The 23,222-nt window shown below is 44.1% G+C and overlaps 1 protein-coding gene across 1 annotated transcript in view; it reads right to left on the reverse strand.

Annotated features, from left to right (window-relative positions):
- arap2 (ArfGAP with RhoGAP domain, ankyrin repeat and PH domain 2) overlaps positions 1-21,513 on the reverse strand; it is a 132,209-nt gene extending 110,696 nt beyond the window's left edge. Inside the window, exons 1-7 of the mRNA XM_084548431.1 lie at positions 21,123-21,513; positions 18,033-18,889; positions 16,443-16,525; positions 11,009-11,085; positions 10,637-10,695; positions 9,495-9,857; positions 8,719-8,788 (exon numbers count right to left, since the gene is read on the reverse strand). Of these exons, the coding sequence (XP_084404557.1) occupies positions 8,719-8,788; positions 9,495-9,857; positions 10,637-10,695; positions 11,009-11,085; positions 16,443-16,525; positions 18,033-18,823 (1,443 nt within the window). The 5' untranslated portion in view covers positions 18,824-18,889; positions 21,123-21,513. The remainder of the gene's footprint in view (positions 1-8,718; positions 8,789-9,494; positions 9,858-10,636; positions 10,696-11,008; positions 11,086-16,442; positions 16,526-18,032; positions 18,890-21,122) is intronic.
- Positions 21,514-23,222: the final 1,709 nt, after the last annotated feature.

Genomic DNA, 23,222 nt, shown 5'->3' on the forward strand with positions numbered 1-23,222 from the left:
GGGGAGACGAATAAACAGACAGATGAAGCACGCTGCCAAAACACACACTAAATGGGTAAATAAACACAAGTGCACGCAGCTTCATGCATGCTAATAATGTTATTGAATTCTTGCTTATTCCTATTATCTGCGTCTGTGGATCCACAATTACTATTTTCCAGCGCTTTGTTTGCATCAATAGATGTGTAATTCTGAGTTGTATTACCGTCGGCAAGGATTGAATTCAATTTGAAACAGCACCGACAGACATCCTCATCAAACTAGAGCCATATCCCATCAATGCGGCGTCAAATTTATTTGCAGAAATAGCTACCCTGTTCCTTTCCAAGCAATAACTTTGATGAATGGCACAGGGCTCTTGGACAAGAAGCATTTGGATCAAAAGGCAGCTGCAGGAATGCAAACAGGAAAGCCACACTATTATGTTTTAAAATGAGCTGCACGCGGTTCGAGCCAAGCCAAGTCAAATGATCTTGAGACGTCGTGAAACAAAGCTGGAAACAAACTTCTCAAGTATTTAAAAAAAGAGATGCGTACGCAGCGCTGGGGATTGGTGCAAAGCACGGGAAGTTGCTCGGGCAAAGTGGGATTTGGTTATGTTTCATTACCCGCATGTTTTTTTCCCCAGAAGCTCGAGTGGAGGCATCCAAATAAGGAGGATGTTGCACTGGAGACTTCATGACCCTCTTTACAATCTCCCCTGACAATGGCAATTAAAGTAGTGGGTCATTGTAAATGTGAGCGAGACAGAAGGGGACAAAATAAGGAAAACCTGAATATTAGCACTACTGAAGAAGCCAGGACAGAATGGTACCGCTATCAGATGCCCCTTAAAGTAGCTGGAAAAGTCTGAGAACATCTCAGATTATAATGTCCTTGCGATACAGCGAACATTATGCTCCTGTAGCAGGGTGGAAATCACTGGATTATTGAAAAGGGTGGAAAAAAGGGGTCATAGCAGACATTGCATTATTCATATTGATAATGTCATTATCATTGCAAAGTATGAAAAAAAGACAGACATGACTCCTTTTTCATCTCTTCAACAGGATTGACCTGAATTTTGATTCTCCGCAGTGGAACTGTAACGGCTCGCGACGACTGCATCGCGCGGGGGCCGCGTGTTTGCTCTACTGCTCCATCCCACGGTCACGTGCCGCAAAGACGAGAGCGCGGAGGAAGCGAGGAGGAAAGAGCGAGGAAGTGAACTTCTGACTCCCTCTCGCCATTCTTAATTAAGCCGGCGACCTTGCCATCCACAAAAGCCTATTTCGAGAGACCACGCGGCCAAAAATACACCAGCCGGCACAGTCGGTTGGGGAGAGCGGGGGCGGGCGCGGGAGGAAGGGATGGATGGATGGTGGGAGCGTGAAATGAAAAAAAAAAAAAATTAGGTTTGTGTGAAAGGCCAAGGAGACAAGTGAGAGAAAGAAAATGGAGAGAGCGCGGGGAGACACAAAGAGACAATCTGTGATAAAAAAAAAAAAAAAAAAAAAAAGAAGAGAGACATCATGTAGAAATGAAGACGCCTAAGAGGGTCAAGAAGGGGTCCTTCTCATATTAGAGCAGGATGTTAACAATGGCAAGAAGTGGCTCAACCTAATTACCGACAAAGCCTTGTGCATTTCTCTCCCAGGGAGTTTCACACCAATATCTCCCTCTTTCTGTCTCTAAAATTAGACACAATTTAAAGGAAGGTGAGGAGGAAAGGAGAAACTAAAGAGAGTGGATGAATTAGCTTGGCAGCTGCGCTCTGATAATTATACCCCGGTATGGGTTAAATGTAATTAATTGTTTTAATTCCAGTTTCGGGGTCATGGAGGAGAGAGTTGTTTAATTGCGAGTTTGTGCATCTGTAAATACTCCGACAGCAGAGTCAGCGGAGACGTGATGAAAAGAGGCGGTCAGCATTAAGGCGGCGGATTCAGACAGGGCGCCGCGCACCGCAGCTGCCCGCAATGTTTGTAGACTAATCCCGGGAGGACGGGCTGCCAAGGAGGCAATGAGGCCTAACTATCTCTCTTTCTCCAATAACACACGCACCCGACTCACCTCCCTCTGCCAGAGATCTCCTCCGCACTCACTTCCCCTCCCTCTGACCTCCTCCCACTCGCCAGCCATCCCCGCACCGCTCATTTCACCTCTCCCAACGTGTGTCATTTTGCAGGGCTAGCGTCGCTTCCCTTTGTGTTTTGAACCGACCACTACTACTACCCTGCGTCGTGGACGTCGTCCCTTTTCCCTTTCTCAAAAACAACCCGGTAAACTTCAGGAAACAATTAAAGCAGAGCAATGGAGCTAAAGCCTACAATAATGGAGGCGCCGTGTGGAGAAAACAGGGAGGAGGGTTAAAAAAAATAAATAAATAAATTTAAAAAAAGAAAAAAGAAAAGAAAGGGTGGAAGGAGTTTTACCACCAGAATGGAGTTAAAGCTCCGGAGTCTCAAAAGCATCAGGGTTTTTCAGTGGAGGTATGAGGACACCAACTGGCTACGGCAGAAAACCGCACTTTGGAGAGAATGCGTGTGGCTGACAATGCATCCTCAATGAGTGAGATGTAGCTGTAGAAGTAATGCTTCCAGGCGGAGCTGGTTTGATGAAAGTCATATTTCACATAATTAACACATCATTTTAACCATTGTAACCAATTACTGACAAGTGGAGGCATGTGATCGTGAAGGCCTGCCCGCCAGGAGGATCAGATACGGTCTTCAGGGAGTTAAATCTAATCTCCAAGTGTTAGGTTTAGGTTTAAAGCTGAAGTCATTCATTTTTGGGAACAAAAACAGGCTGTATACAAAGAAAACCAACTAATTTGTTATCGCCTTATGCTAGTAAGCAGCATTCTTATGGTAGCATTGATTTAGGGTTTTGTTTTTGTCCAACCTGGTGAATTCTAGTTTAAGCGGTACTTTTATTCTAGCTCCGTTGTCGCCTAAATGTGTGGGTTTTTAATTGGTACATGCTTAGCTAGCATGCGTTAGTTACTACTAGCTGATGCTACTAGTTAGCTAGTAGCATTAGCTAGCTAGTCAATGACTAGATTTACATGGATGGATGGATGGTATTGTGCTAAAATGTGGGGTGTTGTACAGTGAAACAGTGATAGTGAGTTTTTATAGAAAAATATCACTACCACATCTCAGAACCTAATGATTATGTAACTGGTTTATTTATTTATTTATTTATTTATTTTACTTAACCAGGTTCGTCCCACTGAGACCTGGCCATGAGTGGCGACAGCACAGATTCAAGAGAAAACTACATAAAGTCACTGAGCGTCGTAACAAAGAAAAGCTCAGTAAAAACATTTGCACACAGACAAACTGGACTCAACAGATTTCACCATCTTTTTAAACTCGTTCAGGGATGCTTAGTGTTGAAGTTTGAGATCAGACTGTAGGTTGTCCCATGCAGCAGGAGCGGAAAACCTAAAAGCCTAAAAGTCTTTTGGCTGATGACTAAGGCGGCGTGTACTCAAAACAGGCCACTTCATGTCTGAATATAAAGTGAATTTGTTCGGAGCAAATACATTCTTAAGACATCAGATAGTGCGATGAGTTTCTGGCAGGAACCGAAACATAGCGCTAGCGGGACGTGTCATCTTCTTTAACTGAGTGAATTTAAAAATAAATGAATAAAAATATCATCTTCCTTTGTTAGATTTCCAAAAGACATGTTAAACATGTTATATTCTGATGTTCTGGGACATATACATGTATCTCATCATATGATTCAGTGGTGTTGTCCGTCTTTGGTTGTAGGCTGAATACAGTAGGCGCGGTAGATTTGCTTCCTACCAGCTACCTGTTTTGACACAGAAAACAAAACTGTCCAGAGATGTGAAAGCGAATCAAAACCTTTTTTTGTTTTGTTTTTTGCTGCAGATCATAAAACTAAAACTTGGAACCGAGATACGATAAAGTAATTCATCACTACAAGTGAACAGCTTTAAGGAATAATTGCTAACATTTTACAGTTTTTCTATCAAGCGCCCAATGAATAAAAGATCATGTTTAAAAAAATAAACCTTTGAGGTATTACAGTAAGCATCAGTACAGTCATGTTGGGAAGATACTAGAGATATAAGTAGAGGAGCTTTCAGGCTTGGCAAGAGAGCTTTTCAGCTTCAGACAGACACACACACAATCTGACAGACTGACACACTGAAAGACTGATCCCCTGTCCTAAAACCTCATCTCCCCTTTGGCCTCCTAACCAGCCTCATCCTCCACCTCCCCCACCCTATCCTCTCATCTCTTCATCCCCACCAGCCATCCTCCTCACTTCCATCCCTCACTACCCTGAAGCCAGGCTTTGGACTGTTTTCACAAACACACACACACACAGAGACACACACAATATACACGACACCGCATCAGGACCCTGAAGACTACATCTCAGGCCCAAAGCGTTCTCCCAAGTCAATCCCAGTGTTGACGAAATCGGGCGAAAGGCGTGATTGATCAGACAGATTGGATACAATGCTGCAGAGGGGGAGAAGTGAGACTGAGGATCTCGCTACTCTCCCACGCCACCTCTGCTACCCCTGTGATGACATCACCGCGGTCAGAGACCTTCAAGCTGCGACTGTGATTAAGTGCGATTAGTTCTGTCTGGGGCTGACAGATCCCGGAGGATTTTAAACTACAAAAGAGTTTTCTGGGTGTTGAAAGTTTGGGGGGGAGAGAGAGAGAGAGGGAACAAGCATGGGAATGTTTCAGCATATAGGCATTTTTGTTTTTGTGTGTAGCAGACAGAACAACACAGTAAACTGAAGAAAAAAAAAACACATATCATGTCTGGAGTGCAAAGTTTAGTGCACAAAAGGCCTCGAGTCCAAACTCATTCTGCACTTGTGACAGTTTTCATTCAATGTTCGGGAAAAAAAACAAGATTGGTTTGTCATCAATGTTGTAGGCTTGTTGGAAACTTTCTTGCTAGGTTCAGCAACTTCCGAGGCCCACATAGTAACTATTATTTTGAAGCTTTTAGGGCTGACCTGAGGGTGATTTGTAATAACTGTACAAATCTATAAGAAATTTGCTCAATGCTTGACCTCGTTAGGTCAAATCATAGACTGTATAAATATGGACATGTCGCCACTTCCTTGCATTGGCCAAAGTGACGCTAGTTTCCCGGGGATACGGGCAGCACCATCTTGCCAGTTTGGAGCCAGAGTGTGTGCAGTATGGTCCTAGAGTGGAGCCACGAGGAGTCGGGATATCGATGACCCACCCACACTTCTGTCAGGCTCTTACAAAGCTAGTTTACGTTAGCTTATCGCGGCAAACTTTTTGGCAGCTTTTTTGTTTAATTTCTAATAAATTTAACTTGTCATTACTGATAAAAAAAAAAAATCTCTTCTCATTTAAGTTGCATAGTTAACGTGTTCCAGGTTTGCCATCAATTATCTGCAATAGGTATACTCAAATGTTAGCATGCTAACACGCCAACTGTTAAACCGTAGCAAGGAAAAAAAACACCTTGGTAGTCGTGTAAACAAAGGGTGCTGAACAGCTAGTCAGGACGGTCACAAACGTTTAGCGGGGGAATTTCGGTCTAAGTACTGTTGGGAATTCATTACGCCCGCCAAAGATCTGTGGGGCTAATGAAATAATTTGGTGAGTATCAGCAACATAGTCATGCCCGTAATCTGAGCGCAATTGAGTTGATTTTGTTTACAATAAAATGGATTTGATTGGTTGTAGGACTGTCCAATTGACTTTCGCTGTTTCAACTGTTGTGAAAACACCGCTGTTAGTCAAGCGTTGAAGAAGTCAACAAAGCTAGCTTAGCAAGCTAACAACCAGATAACTTTTTCTAGTAGGAAACGCAAAACGGAAGAATGATTCAGTTGGGACTATCCACATTTTATAAAATCAGAAAGAAAACTACACTGAAACCATTCACCTCCACCATTTCTGAAATTATATCACAACTGTTGAATTCCAGCGAGGTCATGAATACAACAAGAGGAGGGCTATCTATTCATGTGGACTACATGAATATGATAAACACAACCACATTTGACGCCAGCAGGCTTTCCATTGAAAACAGTTCTTACAATTGCCTGTACTTGGAGCACTTCATAAAAGTTCAACGAGATAAATTGAGGTTTGCTGAAGGAGAGATGCAGCATATTCACTCACAGTGAGTGATTGCTTGTTTTTGTTGAATATTGCGGTAATTTGCTCCAGCCTCAGATCTCTCCAACTGGAATAATCTTATAATCAGAACAACTCCTTTGAGATGGGTTGTGTCGATTCTGACCCTCCCTTGTCAGCGTGACGGCAGTACAAGATGCTAAATGGGTATGCAGTACGGCAATGTCTCTGCTCTGTGAAGGCATCGAACTGCCTTGTACTCTTCCTCTAGCCCCAATCTCACCCTGCGGAGGTGTTAGGGATGGAGGGTGGTACAGGGCCTCATGGTGGCCTCATAAAGCAGGGATGACGGGGACTATACTCAACCTTCCCCTCACCATAACATCCCGAAAGCCCTCTGCTGTCTCAGAGGGGGGAGTCACATTGGCAGGACTTTAAAAAGTCTAAAAAACAATCCACACTCCCTCTCTCGCGCGCGCACACACACACATAAAAGCTAACTTTCATCTTTACAAAGACTCGTGTCTGTGCTGACAGTGACACAGAGTGTAAAGTGCTGACTCGCCGGCCTCCCCGCCGATTTCCCGCCCCGCAGTCGACGGTGCGTGTCCTGATAAATAAAGCAACAAATGCATTGGAAAGAGAAAACGGGGGGGGGGGGGGGGAGAGAGACGGAGGGAGCGAGAGAGCACGGAGGGCTATAATTAGTAAGTGATTAACGAGCAGGCATCAGACAGGTCCCACATCATTGATTGTGATGTTGTGCAATGCTGCTGCAGCGAAAAACAAGCCGGCCTTAGGAGGGAGGTACGAGGTCACTGCTCGCACAAACAGACTGAAATGCATTTGTTCTGATGGCACAACTTCAACGGTCATTAGTGAGAAAATAAAGGCAAGGCACGTTATGTCAGATTTAAGACTAGCAAGAAAAAAAAGGATGCATACGAGAGTGTGTTTATGAGATTTTCAGAGTATTTCTTCATTCCAGGCAGTTTCTGGTTTATGTTTTATTTTTGCCTCATGATAACACAGGTTATTATTATTTGCAAACTAAAATGTGTATGATATATATTAGCCGAGTATGCTGAATGGGTACACTTTCAATTGTTGTTATCACTGTTAGATCAGATATGCAGTGTTGACTGGAACTTTAAAAGATTCATACGACCCTAGTTACCACACAATGATGTGTGTCTGTGTGATGACTTTCAGAACTCAAAATTGCATACATTACTTCATCCCACTATCGTAGGGGTGTCAAACTGATCCGTGAAAGGGCCGCTGTGGCTGCAGGTTTTCATTCCAACCCTGCAGCACCCATGCAGTGGGTGTGGCTGGCAAGTTTTTGTTCCAATCAAGCAAGAGGACCCCTGAAATGACTGCGTGAAGGCAGTTCAGTTGATTGATTGAGCCAAGTCAGGTGTGCTGCTGCATGGTTGGAATGAAAACCTGCAGCCACAGCGGCCCTTTCACGGATCGGATCAGTTTGACACCTGTGCACTATCGCTTCAGAGGGCCAAGGGGGGCTGGAGACTATCAATGGGCGCGAGGCTGGGTACTTCCTGGACAGGTTGCCGGGCCACCGCCGTGTCAGCACAGAAAGACAGCCATTTGCACTCACGCTCACACCTACGGCCAATTTAAAAATGACCAATTAACCTAACAAGGATGTCTTCGGACTGTGCGAGGAAGCTGGAGCATCCGTAGAAAAGCCACGGCACAGAGAGAGCACAGTAACTCTGCACAGAAAGGCCCCAGCAAGATTTCCTGTGTGAAGCATCAGTTTTATCTACTATACCGCAACCCCAGCCAGAGATATTAGAATCTTGGTTTTGCAACATCGTGGCTGTAATGTTAATTTTATCAGATAGGCAGATAAGTGACTAAATTATAAAGATATTAACGCCATTTTTGACATTCCCAGCGTTTCTCCACGACTTGAGACGTCTTGAGGCAAATTTGCGGCAAAAAAAAACTCGGCTCTTAAATACTCGCTGTCACCCCAATTGCGTCTGCATCCTCTGCAGTTTCTTGTTCAACTGCCGTGCTCTCTCCCCCGCCCGGACCCGGCGCGCTCTTCCTCTGATGATGAGGCAGGCAGCGCCAAGCGAAAAATTTCAAACTGTCTGACAGAAGGAGAACGAAGAGAGGATCAGGGAGGGAGAAACTGCTGAGGAAGGCAAAAAAGAAACAAGTGTCTTCCCTCCCCCTCCCCCTTTTCCCTCCCCATCTTTCTTTCCAAGAGAACTGGTCAGGTGCCAACGTCAATGTACTTTACTGTACGGCTGGGCGGGCACAGAGAGTGCTGGCCCGTCACGCATGGTGTAATGTCGCTCTGTCCTTGCCCCCATTCTTTACTCTGCCAAGCTAATGATGATGACAATGAGGAGGAGGAGAAAAAGAAGGGAACACTTAGGAACTTGGCTCTGCTTCTGGTGGTGCAGATTTCTCTAACAGAAGAATGAAACAGACTTCGCCAGCACGCAGGCTGTGGGTGTGTCGACAGGAAACTGGATGAGGGAAGGGAACTTCGAGCGTGCAAGATGTTCTCAGGCTTTAGCAGCTATTAGCGTGTAAAATGTGGGTGCTCCCCCGCACCCCAAACACCTACCTTGTCATTGTTGTAGTAGGCCAGACTCTCGCCGTCAAATCTCACCCACCTCCTTTGAAAAACGCATTTTCTGGAAAGAAAGGAAAAGACAGCGAGTCAGTAATCTGCTCCTCGCAGGTACTCCTGTTTCACCAAGACCGCCACTGATTCATTAACGTCAAGAGTCGTATCAACAGCTGTCAATTAGCATAATCAAAACAAATGGCCGCATTCGGTTTGAATATTCAGCAGCTCCGGGGCAGTTTGCCAAACCTATGCAAATCCAGTGGTGAAGGAGAGTATGAAAAGGAAGTAAATGACTGATAGCTCTGGCTTCGAGCAATGGTGAAAACATGCGGCGCCAAGAGACTCCCTTCAGAAAATGTAGTTTTGCCAGGGAAGCCAAACTAAATGAAAGCACACGTTGTACATCTCAATACTACAAGGTTATCTCTCACGTTTTTTTTCCTTTCCTCTCGATACTTTCAAGCAATATGGAGGGATCTGCTTTGGGATTCTGCATCTAATAACATTTATCAGTTTTAAATGGTCAGCGAGGATAAAAGACACAAAGGGAAGTGGGGGGAAAGTACAAAATTATACAGGTCTGCAAGAAATAAAAAGCGGAAGCTGTGGGTTGTGTTTCCTGGCCATTTGAAGTGCGTCTTGTTAGAGGTGGAGGCTTGCGTACAAACCCTGAGAATCTTAGCAGGAAATGCTGTAAATCTTTAAAGCACTTCCTATACAATGCAAAGCTGCATGCGAAACTAGCTCCAGCCAGAAATAACATAACATACCCTTGAGGGGACAGCTTGTCCAGCCATCCCACTTTGAGCACTTGGTGTTTGGGGGCTCCATAGAAACATGCATATGGAGAAATATCAGGCAGTGCGTCTTTAATGGAGCCTCCCAGAGCGTCCCTGGACTCCAAGTAGAGGTCGCACTCCACCATGATCAATGATTCGTCGTTGGGGCCAGAGGCCGCAGGACCAGCAGCAGCAGCATCAGGGGTCACAGCAAAACCTTGGTCCGAGGAGGCCTGTGGCAAAATACTGGCACACTCGTCCACTGTCGAGTACTCGTCTCCATAGGAGTCTCGGATAGATGGAGCTAGCGGGCGCTCGGTTTCCTTGGTATATTTCTTTTTAGGTGTTCTTTTTCTGCATGTGCACAGATCGACATGAGTTAGGTGACATCAGTTGGGAAACACCATTACAAATATATATGTCAATATTGTGATCCTACAATCATGTTAAAATAGCACAGAATTGTTGTGGACTTGTGTCGTGGACTATTGGCAACAAATTGTATTTAGGAGCTGGTTAACTTAGCTTAACATAAAGACTGGAACAAGGGCAAGGAGCTAGCCTAGCCCTAGCCAAATTCTACCACCAAACTCACAGTCGATAGGGTAATGTGGCTTCACGGACAACTAAGGCACGTTATGTGGAACAGATGTAAAATGCACTACAATTAGTAATAGTCACTGTATAGGACGTATGTTTCTGGAGATGCATGTTAAACCTTGTGGAGAGTACAGTTCAGTATTTATGCTAAGCTAAGGTAAGCTAAGCTAACCTAAGTTTAAACCTGTTGGTCCTTGCTCCAGCCTACAGACATGGGAGTTGAATTGATCTTCACATCTAAATCTCCTTCTTGAAGAAGTCATATGATCACAAACCTGAGGCAGGAACAACAAATTCTCCCCAGATTACGATTTTTTATTTTTTTTGTGCGCTTCAATGACGTGACTACTTATTTTGTTGTTCTTATTTTCACATGCAGCTGCATTGCCTTAGAAAAACGTCAACAGATATGCTACACTGAGAACTAGTAACCACAAAAACCAAAGCAGTGGTCAGTAGTTCTCTTTCTGTACATCTCCATTTCCACCTCCAGATTGAAGGACCGCACTATTACAACATACAGTATACCATACCTTTGTCTCCTGATTCTGTCCTTGAACCCCTTCTGCAGCCCTTCTTTAACGCCCTGGTCCTATAGAGTACACGAGATTATCATCAGATGAGAAGAATATGTCCATCTTTCACGCCGTTATCGCGTCGGTGGACTAAACTATGTTAACTTTAGTGGCGAGGTGACATTTCTATTAACCTCCAGGGCCAAACTGAAACAAGCACATTTTCCACTCTGCTATGTGTCCATGGTGACAACATCAACAGTGAGAGGGAAGCTGAGTGTGTAGGCTGTGGCTGAAACAGCAAAGATGGTGTTGAAGATCTGAGAAATGCCTGTTCCTCTTTGGTAAGCTGCTACTCACTGTCCACCAGTGGAGTGTACACTGTCTTACCGGAGCACTTTCAGGGCTGTTGTACAGGAACGTTTCTCCGTAGGGAGCGATAGGCGTCAAGGTCCTTTGAAGTGGAGCTAAAAAGGACACAGAGACAGCACAATAGTGGGTTTGTCATGGAAATGAAACTAAACTTGCACAGTGAAAGCTTAAACGTGGTGCTTGAAAGTAAGCATTGTTCCAAATAAATCTGATGTGATCCCTATCTGAATAATGCAAGAAGTAATAAACCATTTAAATGTGGTTTTAGCTTCCTTATCTCTCTACCTCGGCCCTCTTCTAAGCCCAAACTGGAGTGTGATCCTCCTCAGTCAGCCCTAAACAGACGGAGTCTATGCCAAGAACATTTCTTCGCCGTGGCTCCTTCAGGGACCACACTTGGTGGCTGGTAGAAGCAAAGATGAAGAAGAGCAGAGAGACTCTGGCCAGACACTATTAGTCTGGAGACCTGGGGCCACCCTGCGTGGGCCACTGCCTGTCACTGTGAAAAATGACACCACCCCCTCCTGAGGACTGTGAGGGCCAGAAGACGCCGCCACAGGGCTAGACACACACATAGACACCGGTGGAGGATCAGATACGGCCGCAGACGATGGCATACAAAGATCGAAACACCCTCAGACACGTAAAGATGCCTTGAGACAAACACAGACATAAAAGGATGGACAGACAAATAAGCAGACTCTTGCACTCACTTTCTTATAAACCTTAATGTACGACTTTTTAAAGCTTTACAGACACTCACTTCCAAACAACGTTGGCCATTAGAGAAGTGCACAAAGGGCATGTACTGGGCTTGGTAAGCTTTATGAAGGGGTCAGTTTGCTTGATGATAGAATCCACTCTAACGCAGCGGCCATCTCCACAGACAGGCTTGGTGGGCGGATGGCGACCATCAATCATCATCTATCAGCCGACCTTCAGGCCACTCACGAGTCTCTCGGAGGGCCGCGGGACGCCGCTGTACTCAATTCCTGTCTGATTCCCTCTATTCTCCCCTCACTGGCTCTGTCTGCAGTTTTCTGCCTTTGTTTCTCTCAGTCGAAGCACATTGCTTCTTTATCTGCTCCTGACCAGACTCCGCCAAGTCGCAGTCTGGGAAGCGACCTAGATGCAGCCATCAGCTCGGAGTTAGTGAGGAGATTGATTTTGTTGTGAGCGGAGTCTTTTAAGTCTGGGAGTTACAGGTCACTTTGTTATTATCACTTGTTTGTGACACTGCGGTGCCGAGCATGGAGGACAGAAAACTGCCATGGGCTGAATTCAAATTGGCCTCCAAACAATTTATTATTTCAGTCAGTGATTCACTGAACTTAGCAGTGAGTATACAAGAAAAATACAATCACAAGTAAAGTTGTTTTCTTCTAGAGACAACAGTCATAATGTTAACAGCTGCTGTTTTCACATTTTGCCATTATTATTACATTATATATCATTATATGTTTTGTCATTGTTTTTGTCTTATAAAGATAATTTCATATCTTATTTGAGCAAACATTAACATGAAATGTAATCTATCATAACGAAATAGATACATTTTAAACCTCAGTGCTACTTAGGTTAGCATGTCACATTTAAAACAACATGCTAAAGTTACTCGTTAGCCACAGCTGTAGTTGGGCTTTTAGTGCTACTTAGCCTAGTCAGTGTACTTAGCTAACGTTAGCATGTCACATGTAAAACAAGACACTCAACTATGTTAGCTGTAGTTTTGCGTTTAGTGCTGCATAGCTAACGTTAGCATGCAACGTGAGAAATTCAACATCATAAGCTGTAGTTTTGTTTTTAGCGCCAGTTAGCTAACAGCAGCATGCTAACAAATACACACAGCCTACATAGCCATATGCTTCCCTTAAATGGTGTCATGTTTATGAGTAAACTCCATATAAGTGGCACTCTCTCGTGTTGTGGTGTTGTCTTCAATACCTGATAGTTTGAAAATCTGTTTGAGTGAAATGCTGACGTGACCTACAGCCTGATTGTTCCATAATACTTTTGCATTGCCAACATTAGATTAAGTTATGCAGTCATTAGCTCACGAAACAGTGGCTTCTATGTGCCTACAGTTGCTCAGCAGAGGTGCTTGCACAACTTACGGGTGATGTTACATATGAAATGTCATGCTGTTTATATCCACAACTTCCCATGCAGTAACCACAAGCTTATTTAAATACCTCTTGCAATTCACTCCAGTCACCTTGGTGTATGCAAAAAATAACAATTTACCCAGAACTTCTCCGTCATTGGTTTCGTTACAAAAGGAGGTACACTATATTACCAAAAGTATTCGCTCACCTGCCTTTACTCATTCCATGAACTGAAGTGCCATCCCATTCCTAACTCATAGAATTCAATATGATGTCGGTCCACCTTTTGCAGCTATTACAGCTTCAACTCTTCTGGGAAGACTGTCCACAAGGTTGAGGAGAGTGTTTATAGGAATTTTTGACCATTCTTCCAAAAGCGCATTGGTGAGGTCACACACTGATGTTGGTCGAGAAGGCCTGGCTCTCAGTCTCCGCTCTAATTCATCCCAAAGGTGTTCTATCGGGTTCAGGTCAGGACTCTGTGCAGGCCAGTCAAGTTCATCCACACCAGACTCTGTCATCCACGTCTTTATGGACCTTGCTTTGTGCACTGGTGCACAGTCATGTTGGAAGAGGAAGGGGCCCGCTCCAAACTGTTCCCACAAGGTTGGGAGCATGGAATTGTCCAAAATGTTTTGGTATCCTGAAGCATTCAATGTTCCTTTCACTGGAACTAAGGGGCCAAGCCCAGCTCCTGAAAAACAACCCCATACCATAATTCCTCCTCCACCAAATTTCCCAGTTGGCACAATGCAATCTGAAATGTACCGTTCTCCTGGCAACCTCCAAACCCAGACTCGTCCATCAGATTGCCAGATGGAAAAGCGTGATTCATCACTCCAGAGAACGCGTCTCCACTGCTCTAGAGGCCAGTGGCGGCGTGCTTTACACCATTGCATCCGACGCCTTGCATTGCACTTGGTGATGTGTGGCTTGGCTGCAGCTGCTCGGCCATGGAAACCCATTCCATGAAGCTCTCTGCGTACTGTACTTGGGCTAATCTGAAGGTCACATGAAGTTTGTAGCTCTGTAGCAATTGACTGTGCAGAAAGTCGGCGACCTCTTTGCACTATGCGCTTCAGCATCCGCTGACCCCTCTCCGTCACTTTACGTGGCCTACCACTTCGTGGCTGAGTTGCTGTTTTTCCCAAACGCTTCCATTTTGTTATAATAGAGCTGACAGTTGACTGTGGAATATTTAGGAGCGAGGAAATTTCACGACTGGATTTGTTGCACAAGTGGCATCCTATGACAGTTCCACGCTGGAATTCACTGAGCTCCTGAGAGCGGCCCATTCTTTCACAAATGTCTTGTTTCACAGTCTGCATGCCTGAGTGCTTGAATTTATACACCTGGGGCCAGGCCAAGTGATTAGAACACCTGATTCTGATCATTTGAATGGGTGAGCGAATACTTTTGGTAATATAGTGTATGATCTAACGATATAGGATCCTAGGTTAAATTTAAAACTTAGCTTTTTGTAGGCTATAACAATATATCATGATCCTTTTCTATGGCAACACACACTCATTGGCCACCAGATTAGACACATCTGTACAACTGCTCATCAAATCTAATGAGCCAATCACAGCAGCAACTCCACGCATTTAGGCGCGTACACATGGTCAGGACGATCTGTTAAAGCTCAAACAGAGTATCAGAATGGGAACTGGTTTCAATTAGACAATTAGTTATACGTCCTCAAATAACCTCTACAGTCATTAATCCAACCCTTGAGGCACCTTTGGAATGTGGTCGAACGGGCGACTGGCATCACGGATGTGGAGCCGACAAATCTGCAGCAACTGTGTGAACCAAGTATGAACCAAACTCTCTAAGGAATATTTCCAGCACACAGCTGGACCCACGCCCTGAAGAATTAAAGCAGTTCTGAAGACAAAGGGGGGCCAATTTGGTACTAGGAAGGTGTAACTAATAAGGTGGCCAGTGATTTCCTTTTTCATGACTGGATTTTGAGGTCATTGCTCCAGCCATCCTTTGTTTGTACGAGTCATACGCATGTATTCTAATATTATAAACAGGTATTCTTCCTCTGGCTATTAGCAGATTAATATATTCATGGAGTGTCAGTACCATTTTATTTTCCATTGTACATGCATCATTAACATCAAAACTTATTTATACTCACATATTCTGGTGTACAAATTGCAGCGGCAGTAATTTTGATGTTTTTAATTTTTGCACTTTAAGTCCAGCAGTGCCACAAAAGCAAAACACCCTGTCTGTCACCAAATCGAGCGAAAATCTCCACACTGTCTCAGTTTTCTCAGTGAGATTTTACCGGTGAATAAAAAAAGAAAAAAGCATTTTGAAAGGAGTACAGAGGGTGTTAATTAAAATTATTCCAACCTCAAGTAGCAAGTTTGCTTGCATACAACGATCATTCTGTGCACATGTTTTTTTTTTTTTTCATCGCGGGATAACTCTTCAAATATGCTCGGGTAAAATGATATGTCGAATAAGGCCTTGCTAGACCTTGCTGTGAAGGGACTTTTTGCTTGCTAGTCGGGCTCCCCACCTCCCTGCTCTGGGACCCCCTCGGCTCCCTCTCTTCCTCCGTCTCTCATAGTCTGTTTTGCATCCATCTCCTGCTCGTTCCTCCCAACCCTCTTCACTGTCTTGCCTTTCTCTCTAGTCCCTGTCTTGCGCCGTGCAAAGAAAAAGTTGGAAAAACAAGGCCTACCAAGAGACTTTTGCAGTAAAGGGTACACAGAACGAGACAGGAAGTGGAAGACCAGAAAAAAAAGAAAAAAAAAAAGAGGGAACGTGAGGGGGAGATGAAGTAAAAACGGACAGGAATCTGCTGATTTGCTGGAAGGGATGGTGTCACAAAGTGGTCAAATATGGACCCAAAAAGACAACATACTCGTACAGATTGTTGTCTCTGAAAAGCATCAAATAATCCTAGGAGAACACATCTACCTTAGATAGCGGGGCTGACTCACCTCAATAAATACGGCTAGGGAAGAATTCAAAAACATATTTGTACTAGTTGTACTACAAGCCTGTGTGTTGTTAGCAAAGTTAAACAACTTCTAAAAAACTCTGGAGAGCCCGTGCGACAGGAATACGAGCTAGGGTCTAGCTGAGGGACAAGATGTGAGAGAGCTTATTCCCTGCGAGATGAGCGCTTGAAACAGGGAGGGAGGGTGCCGGCGTTTCCCACGACACAGCCTCCGAACGCCGCCACCGCCGCCCCACACACCCGCTACCCTCGTCTCCTCTCCCAACTTTCATCCGCGCAAACAACAGCAGCGCCGACTCTACTGCTGAATGAAATATTCATGGAAGAGATAAAGCGGATGCAGCTGAAAGACTGTGTGTACCTTTCTGTACGCCGTTTGCACCGGTGGGACCTTCGGAGCCGGTTAGGTGTTCGGGGCTGGTTGTTTGCGATGGCGGTGCGCTCCTGAGGAGGAGGGAGGGAAAAAAACGGCGGATTAGAGCCACCAGCGCAGCACGTGGGAAAAACTGACAACACCATGTAAAGGCCCCAGCAATAGAGATGTGGTACTCTGAAAGTTAAGTTTCACAATGTAACAAGGAGTATAGTGTAGGGTTTTAATGTATGAGGACTGCAGAACTGAATATGGAATGTGAGGCCACAGGGGTCCCATAGGTGTCAATATGAAAGCAAAGAGGGAATGCTTTGTTTTATATACATTCATGCCATGGTAGCGTGAAAATTAATTTTCTTTTCACTTTGCTTTTCAAAAACTGCTCAAAGTTTGACTGTTTTCTTTAATAAATAGTTCAACATTTTGAGGAATTAATTACTATAACTCATTTCCAGTAAATATGAAGCTAACGCCAGTAGCTATTTAGCTCAAAGCAAAGAAATTTTAAAAATCATATTCTTTTAAGAGATGTTCAACATTTTGGTCCAATTTTATTCATCGTCTTGCCAAGAGTTAAATGAGAAGATTGATACCGTTCCAGTAGATATGGTATTAAGCTATTACTAGGACTGTAAATTAGCTTATCTACAACATGGAGATGCTTAGCTTAGCTACAGAATGAAGAGGAAACGGCTACCCTAGCTTTGAACATAGGCTAAAAAATCAACACATCATGTTTGTTTATGTGGTTTAAAAACCAAGATGTACCTTGACCTACCTGCCTGTCACATCTACAGTAAATATAAAGCTAACACTTAAAACTAGTTAGCTTAGCGTTGCTTAGCTAACTAGTTTAAGAGTAGTCAGCTAGCCAAAAATCTATTCCATGGTTAAATAATTTTGGGAAAAAAGTTTGTTTGCCATCTTGTATGTCTGCATTGTAAATATCAAACTACTACCAGCAGTCGGTTAGCTTAGCCCTTAGCTTTGATGTTATTATGTCTGCTTTTTGGATATCTTGTTTGCTCCTTTTAATGTGTAATTAACATTCACTGATCAGAGGCTGCAGGTGCGTTAGTATTTTGGCTAAACTGGCACCATCACACTTATAATTGTGCGAAACCCAAACAAATATGTATGCAAATGAATGAATGCAATGAATCCGTTCAAAAATCCCCTTCACTCATTCACAGATACAGACTCTAAATGGTTTAGTTGTTAGAATTAAATGAGATATGGGACATGTGCTGATGATTAGTTTTTAAGAGCTATAAAGACTCAGATCTGTAAATTGGAGGCAAATTAATGTGGCGCTCTTACCAGAAAGTTATTGACACAACTTTTTGAGGGCACTATATAGAGTATTAATGTATTCACTCATAATTCAGACACTCAAATTAAATCTAAATGCAAAGTGCAATTGAGTGATCATACCCAGACTTATTTTTGCAATATGATAACTCACTGCTACTGATAGCCAAATATTTAGCATACAAAGTCAGAGTGGTATTGATATTCCAAAGAAAATAGAAATATTTCCTAAAATGGCTAAATTTGAATTTAGCATAGCTTCAGTACCTGTCCTGAACGGTCTCAGCTGGGATCTTAGGAACGGGTCGGTGCCTCAGTCGGTAGGAGCGAGTAAGCGGCAGGCCTGCAGCCCTCTTTATACTAGTTTGAGCCTCATAAATCGAGTTTTCAACCATATCACCATGAAAACCGCCAATGTCTTCGCTCAGTGGTGGGAGGGGGACTTTAGCAAGACTGGGGACAGAGTTGGCGCCAGAGAACAAGGGGTCTTCTGAGGAGTCTGAGTGGATTTCAGAAGTAGAGAGGGACTCGCTGCTGCTGCTGCTGGAGCGCGCGGAGGCCGAAACCTGCACAGATTTCTGGATGTTTTTAGGGTTACGTGGGGCCGGTTGAGGCGGGACAATGTGACGGCTCTCTGGGAGGTTCTCAGTTTCTGTTTCCAGGCTTGCTCCTGTAGGCAAACTTTGACTCCCTTCCAAATCATACTCCGTCCTGTCCTTGGGTTGGTTCTGACAAGAAGTCCCCCTGTTTTTATCCTTCAGGAAGATATGTCTTGGGTATAGGGCTGGCTTCCTTCGACCCCTCCCGTTCCCTACGCCGTCCTCTTCATCGTCTTCTCCACTCTGCTGCTTCAGCCCTAGGGCTTCCAAACTCCTAAGGATGCGTCTACGGTGGCCCGTTGGCAGCACCTCGAGCTCCAGGAGGCGCTCATCTGTGAGGTCCTTGCAATCTTCCAGAGCTTGGTAGCCTCTCTGCAGGAAACACTGGATATACTGGGAGAGGCGGAGAGCGGACAGCCACTCCACAATCTCGTGGCTGGGCTCTGGAGGCTCCAACATGGTGCTTTAATCCCACAACCGCCACATTAGGAAGACTATAAGAAGATGAGGTAATCCAGCTTTACACTGCAGGCACAAAAAAGAGAAAAGACATAAGTGAATTAACACAGTAAAATGGGTTTAAGTGTTCCTGAAAGTATCGTGACTTCATTTAAGGAACAGCTCAACATTTCGGGTAATATTCAATCGTTCCTGCTGAGAATTAGATGAACCTGGAGAAAGTTATCCTAGCCTGGCTTAGCATAAAGCAATAGGGGAGATTTATGCCGATGGCAGGATACAAGGCGAAACAAGCCACTGTCGAAAATCATGCCGTGTCGACACCAGGACGTCACTTCAAGAAATATTTTGGGACATACAGAACCACAAATATGTCACTTTCATTGCGAGAACTTTTGGGACTTTTTGATCTTGTCAGTGCTAAGGGAAGCTAACCTTCTGCTGCCCGTAGCTCAGTTCTTAACCACACTGCCCGAAAAGGGTCCGATGGGCAAAAACTAAATTTTTCTTTAAACTTGAGCAAACGCCCAAAGCAGACCTGCATTCGCAACACGCCTGGATGAAACAGCAGGAAACCGAAATAGCTGTGAGGAAACAGCATGCCACCTACACAGCTTCGCCACTATGGTCAGGTTTTGATGCGAGGCGTACCTCTTTAAAGCCTTTAAACCAAACGAGAAAGCGAGCGAAACAAAGCCGCTTTGTCTTACTGTTGCAGCACTCACCGGAGCTGATTTTGAAAATCCGAGCGCCAGAAAGACCGCCGCCTGGAAACGCACTCATAATGTCGCTAACTTTGTCGATGCGCCCATAACTCTTCACACTGGGAGGCAGAACTGCTTTCTCACAATCTCTCACACACACACACACACACACACAATTGAAACTCATAGGAAAATACATCATCGACCTCTCGTCATGTCCACTTCTCCTCTTTTGGCTAGCAAACCTCAAGCACACAGGAGACCTTGAGTGTTACTTCTGCTTTCAAGTAAACACAATCTTGAAGCATGTGCATGCATGTACTGTGCAAGAGGTTCACAGCGTTGGCGTGAACAGAAACACCTCTGGTCACTTTATTTAGGAACCCAGTAGCACATGCACAGTACCTCTTCCTCCTTGCATACAGCCATCTGTGTTTTTTTGACACATCACACCTTGGCACTGGTGATAGTTTTGCATTCTTAACAGTTGTGCGGCCAAAAACCACATGTGACTGTATTGAATAGCAGGAATCTATAAAGTCTATTAGACTAGCCCCGCGGATGATTTCTGTGTTAACACGCAGAGACCTGCACTGGCTCCCGGCACACACCAAAAAGCTGCCACCGCATTCAGCCTGGCCTGCTCCACGCCTCTCTGCACCTACTCACTCAACTAGAAAGCACATGCGTTCTGCAAACACCATTAAAAGCAGGATATAGGGGTTTTGATCCAAAGCTACCGCCTCTGTGCCTGCGCGGATCAATAGGGGAGGGCGGAAAAAAGAAAAGAGAACTGCTCTAGATACAGACTGCTTGCACATGCCCGTGCGGCACGCGCGAGCAGTTTAACTGGAGGAACTGGAGGCGCAGAACCGTGCGTGTGTGTGTGCCCGTGTGTGTGCACAGCCCTGCTGGAGCAATATATTGTTTCCCCTCTGCGAACTGAAAGCATGGCAGCCGGCGCAAGGAGGAGTGTGCCCGTGTGCATGTGTGAGCGTCAAGTAGGCAGCAGCTTCCCTGGTAATACACTAGAAGCAGTGAGTCACGGCATGCACGCCCATGCATGCACACCAGCCTCATACTTGAGTGCATCCCTCAGCCAACCAACTCTGAACAAAGTCCAGATTGTTTTTTTTTCCCTTCCTGGTTTCAAGAAGAAAAAAATAAATAAAAAATACCTGCATGCTTTGCAAAGTGTATGCCCTGTTGAGTCACTCTCACTTCTAAGTTAGGGGTTTAGGAACTCATATTTTGTTGAGAAGTTATTTAAAACTAGTTTTAAAGTACTTTTATAAGGTTACACTTTGCACTGAGGTGTTGGAGGGAGAGTGTTTTCATTGGAAACACGTGAGAGACGCGCTTACATGCGTGTTTACACCTTTGAGGGGGGAAAAAAGTACTGCACCACTCAGTTAAAGTCTGATTGATAATGTTTTACTTCACCTCCTCTAAATATCCGACTGGTTTTAAACAACGTCTCTGGCTCCATCAGCTTTGACGCACTGGAGCGGTTTACTCCACTCATTTCAGTTTGAAGACAGCTGGTAAATAAACGCAACGCGCCCTCACAGTAAAGCTCCTCAGTAAAGGCTTACCTGCAGGGTTGGAAACAGGAGGAAACCTCGGGGTCCGTCCGCACACCTTTGCGCACTCGCCGTCCCCGCTTTCCATCCCACTCAAACGCCGCTGACAGCGTTTGTTGACTGACTTTTTTTTTTTTTTTTTTTTTACGCACTCGCCTCGTTTCCGTCTCAGCGCGCAGCTCCACGCCCATTTCAGGAGGTCAGCGCCAGCGGTAACCTTCCCTTCTCTTCATTCATTTTGCGCCGCCAATAAAACTCCGGCTGGGACCGAGGGCTGGGTACGGTCAGAGTGCCACTGCGCCGGGAGAGGACCGGCGTTGCTGGAAACCGCAGCCGTTTGCGTGCACGCTGGAAGCGGCGCAGGGCAGCAAAGTGAAGGCACTTGTGATGTTTTTCTGGGAGTACTTACATGTCCCAGCTTGATCCCGAGGCCCCGGGCCACGTATTCAACACAGGAATGCAAGAATCCAGCTGCACATTTTGTAAACACATTCAGTTTCATTTTACCACAATATCAACAGCAGTTATTATAATTACTGCTGTTGCTTTAGAAATTTAGATTAGATTTCATAGTTTCCTCTACTAGTAGTGGTAAAATTAATATTTGAATATATATGTGAAATATATATAATGAAATATATTAATAATATTTTTTCATGTTTAAACACAATTATATATTATTATATAATACAGGACTATACTTAAAATTAGTTTTAACATTTTAAATTGAAAAATAATAAAAATAATAAATAATAATAATTATTAATCGTATCTAAGAATGTATGAAATATATTATTTTTGTATACTTTTATATTTAAAAATATTTTTAAATGGTTTCCCTTTGCCCTAATGCTAATTATTTAAACTTTATATATTATTACATACATTTATTTTTTTAAATTAAATATTAAAAATAGCTTTTTGCTTAACAACAAAAAAGCAAGTCATTAATAAATGTGCTGTTGTGGAACTGTATTCTTTGGCTTTCTCCTCATTGCTGATGGTTTAATAAAGTTTAAATTCACTGCAGACTGCTGAAAAAAATAAATAAATAAATAAAAAATATCTGCCTGGCAATTTGGAAAATGGGCCCTGCGATAGACTGGCGACCTGTCCAGGGTGTACCTCGCCTCTCGCCCGATGACAGCTGGGATAGGCTCCAGCAGACCCCCGCGACCCTTAACAGGAATAAGCAGTTACAGAAGATGAATGAATGAATGAATGAATTTTGAAAATGAAAAAGTGTCAATTTGTATGTTGTGTATTTCTTGCTGCGCAGATGGACATTAGTACAGTTAACAAAATGAAATCAAAGCAATAAATACATTGCCTGACCAAAAAAGTCACCACCAAAAACAAAGGTCACACACTCTAATATTTCATTGGACCGCCTTTAGCTTTGATTACAGCACACATTCGCTGTAGCATTGCTTCGATAAGCTTCTCCAATGTCACCAGATTTATTTCCATCCAGTGTTGCATTCATTTTTCACCAAGATCTTGTATTGATGTTACAAGAGACTTATTTTCACAATCTGAGCCTCATGAATCCTGGCATTGTCATCTTGGAATATGTCCGTGCCATCAGGGACGAAAACCTCCATTGATGGAATAACCTGGTCATTCAGTATATTCAGGTAGTCAGCTGACCTCATTCTTTGGGCACATAATGTTGCTGAACCTGAGCAACTGCAGCAACCCCAGGTCATAGCACTGCCCCCACAGGCTTGTACAGTAGACACTAGGCATGATGGGTGCATCACTTCATCTGCCTCTCTTCTTACCCTGATGCCCCCCATCACTCTGGAACAGGGTGAATCTGGACTCATCAGACCACATGACCTTCTTCCATTGCTCCAGAGTCCAATCTTTATGCTCCCTAGCAAATTGAAGCCTTTTTTCCAGTTAGCCTCACTGATTAGTGGTTTTCTTAAGGCTACACAGCTGTTCAGTCCCAATCCCTTGAGTTCTTTTAACATTGTACGTGTGGAAATGCTCTTACTTTCACTATTAAACATAGCCCTGAGTTCTGCTGTTGTTTTTCTTCCATTTAATTTCACCAAACGTTTAAGTGATCACAGATCACGATCAATCAGGATTTTTTCAGACCAC

This window comes from Chelon labrosus, assembly GCF_963514085.1.
Source record: "Chelon labrosus genome assembly, chromosome: 1".
Taxonomy (NCBI): domain Eukaryota; kingdom Metazoa; phylum Chordata; class Actinopteri; order Mugiliformes; family Mugilidae; genus Chelon; species Chelon labrosus.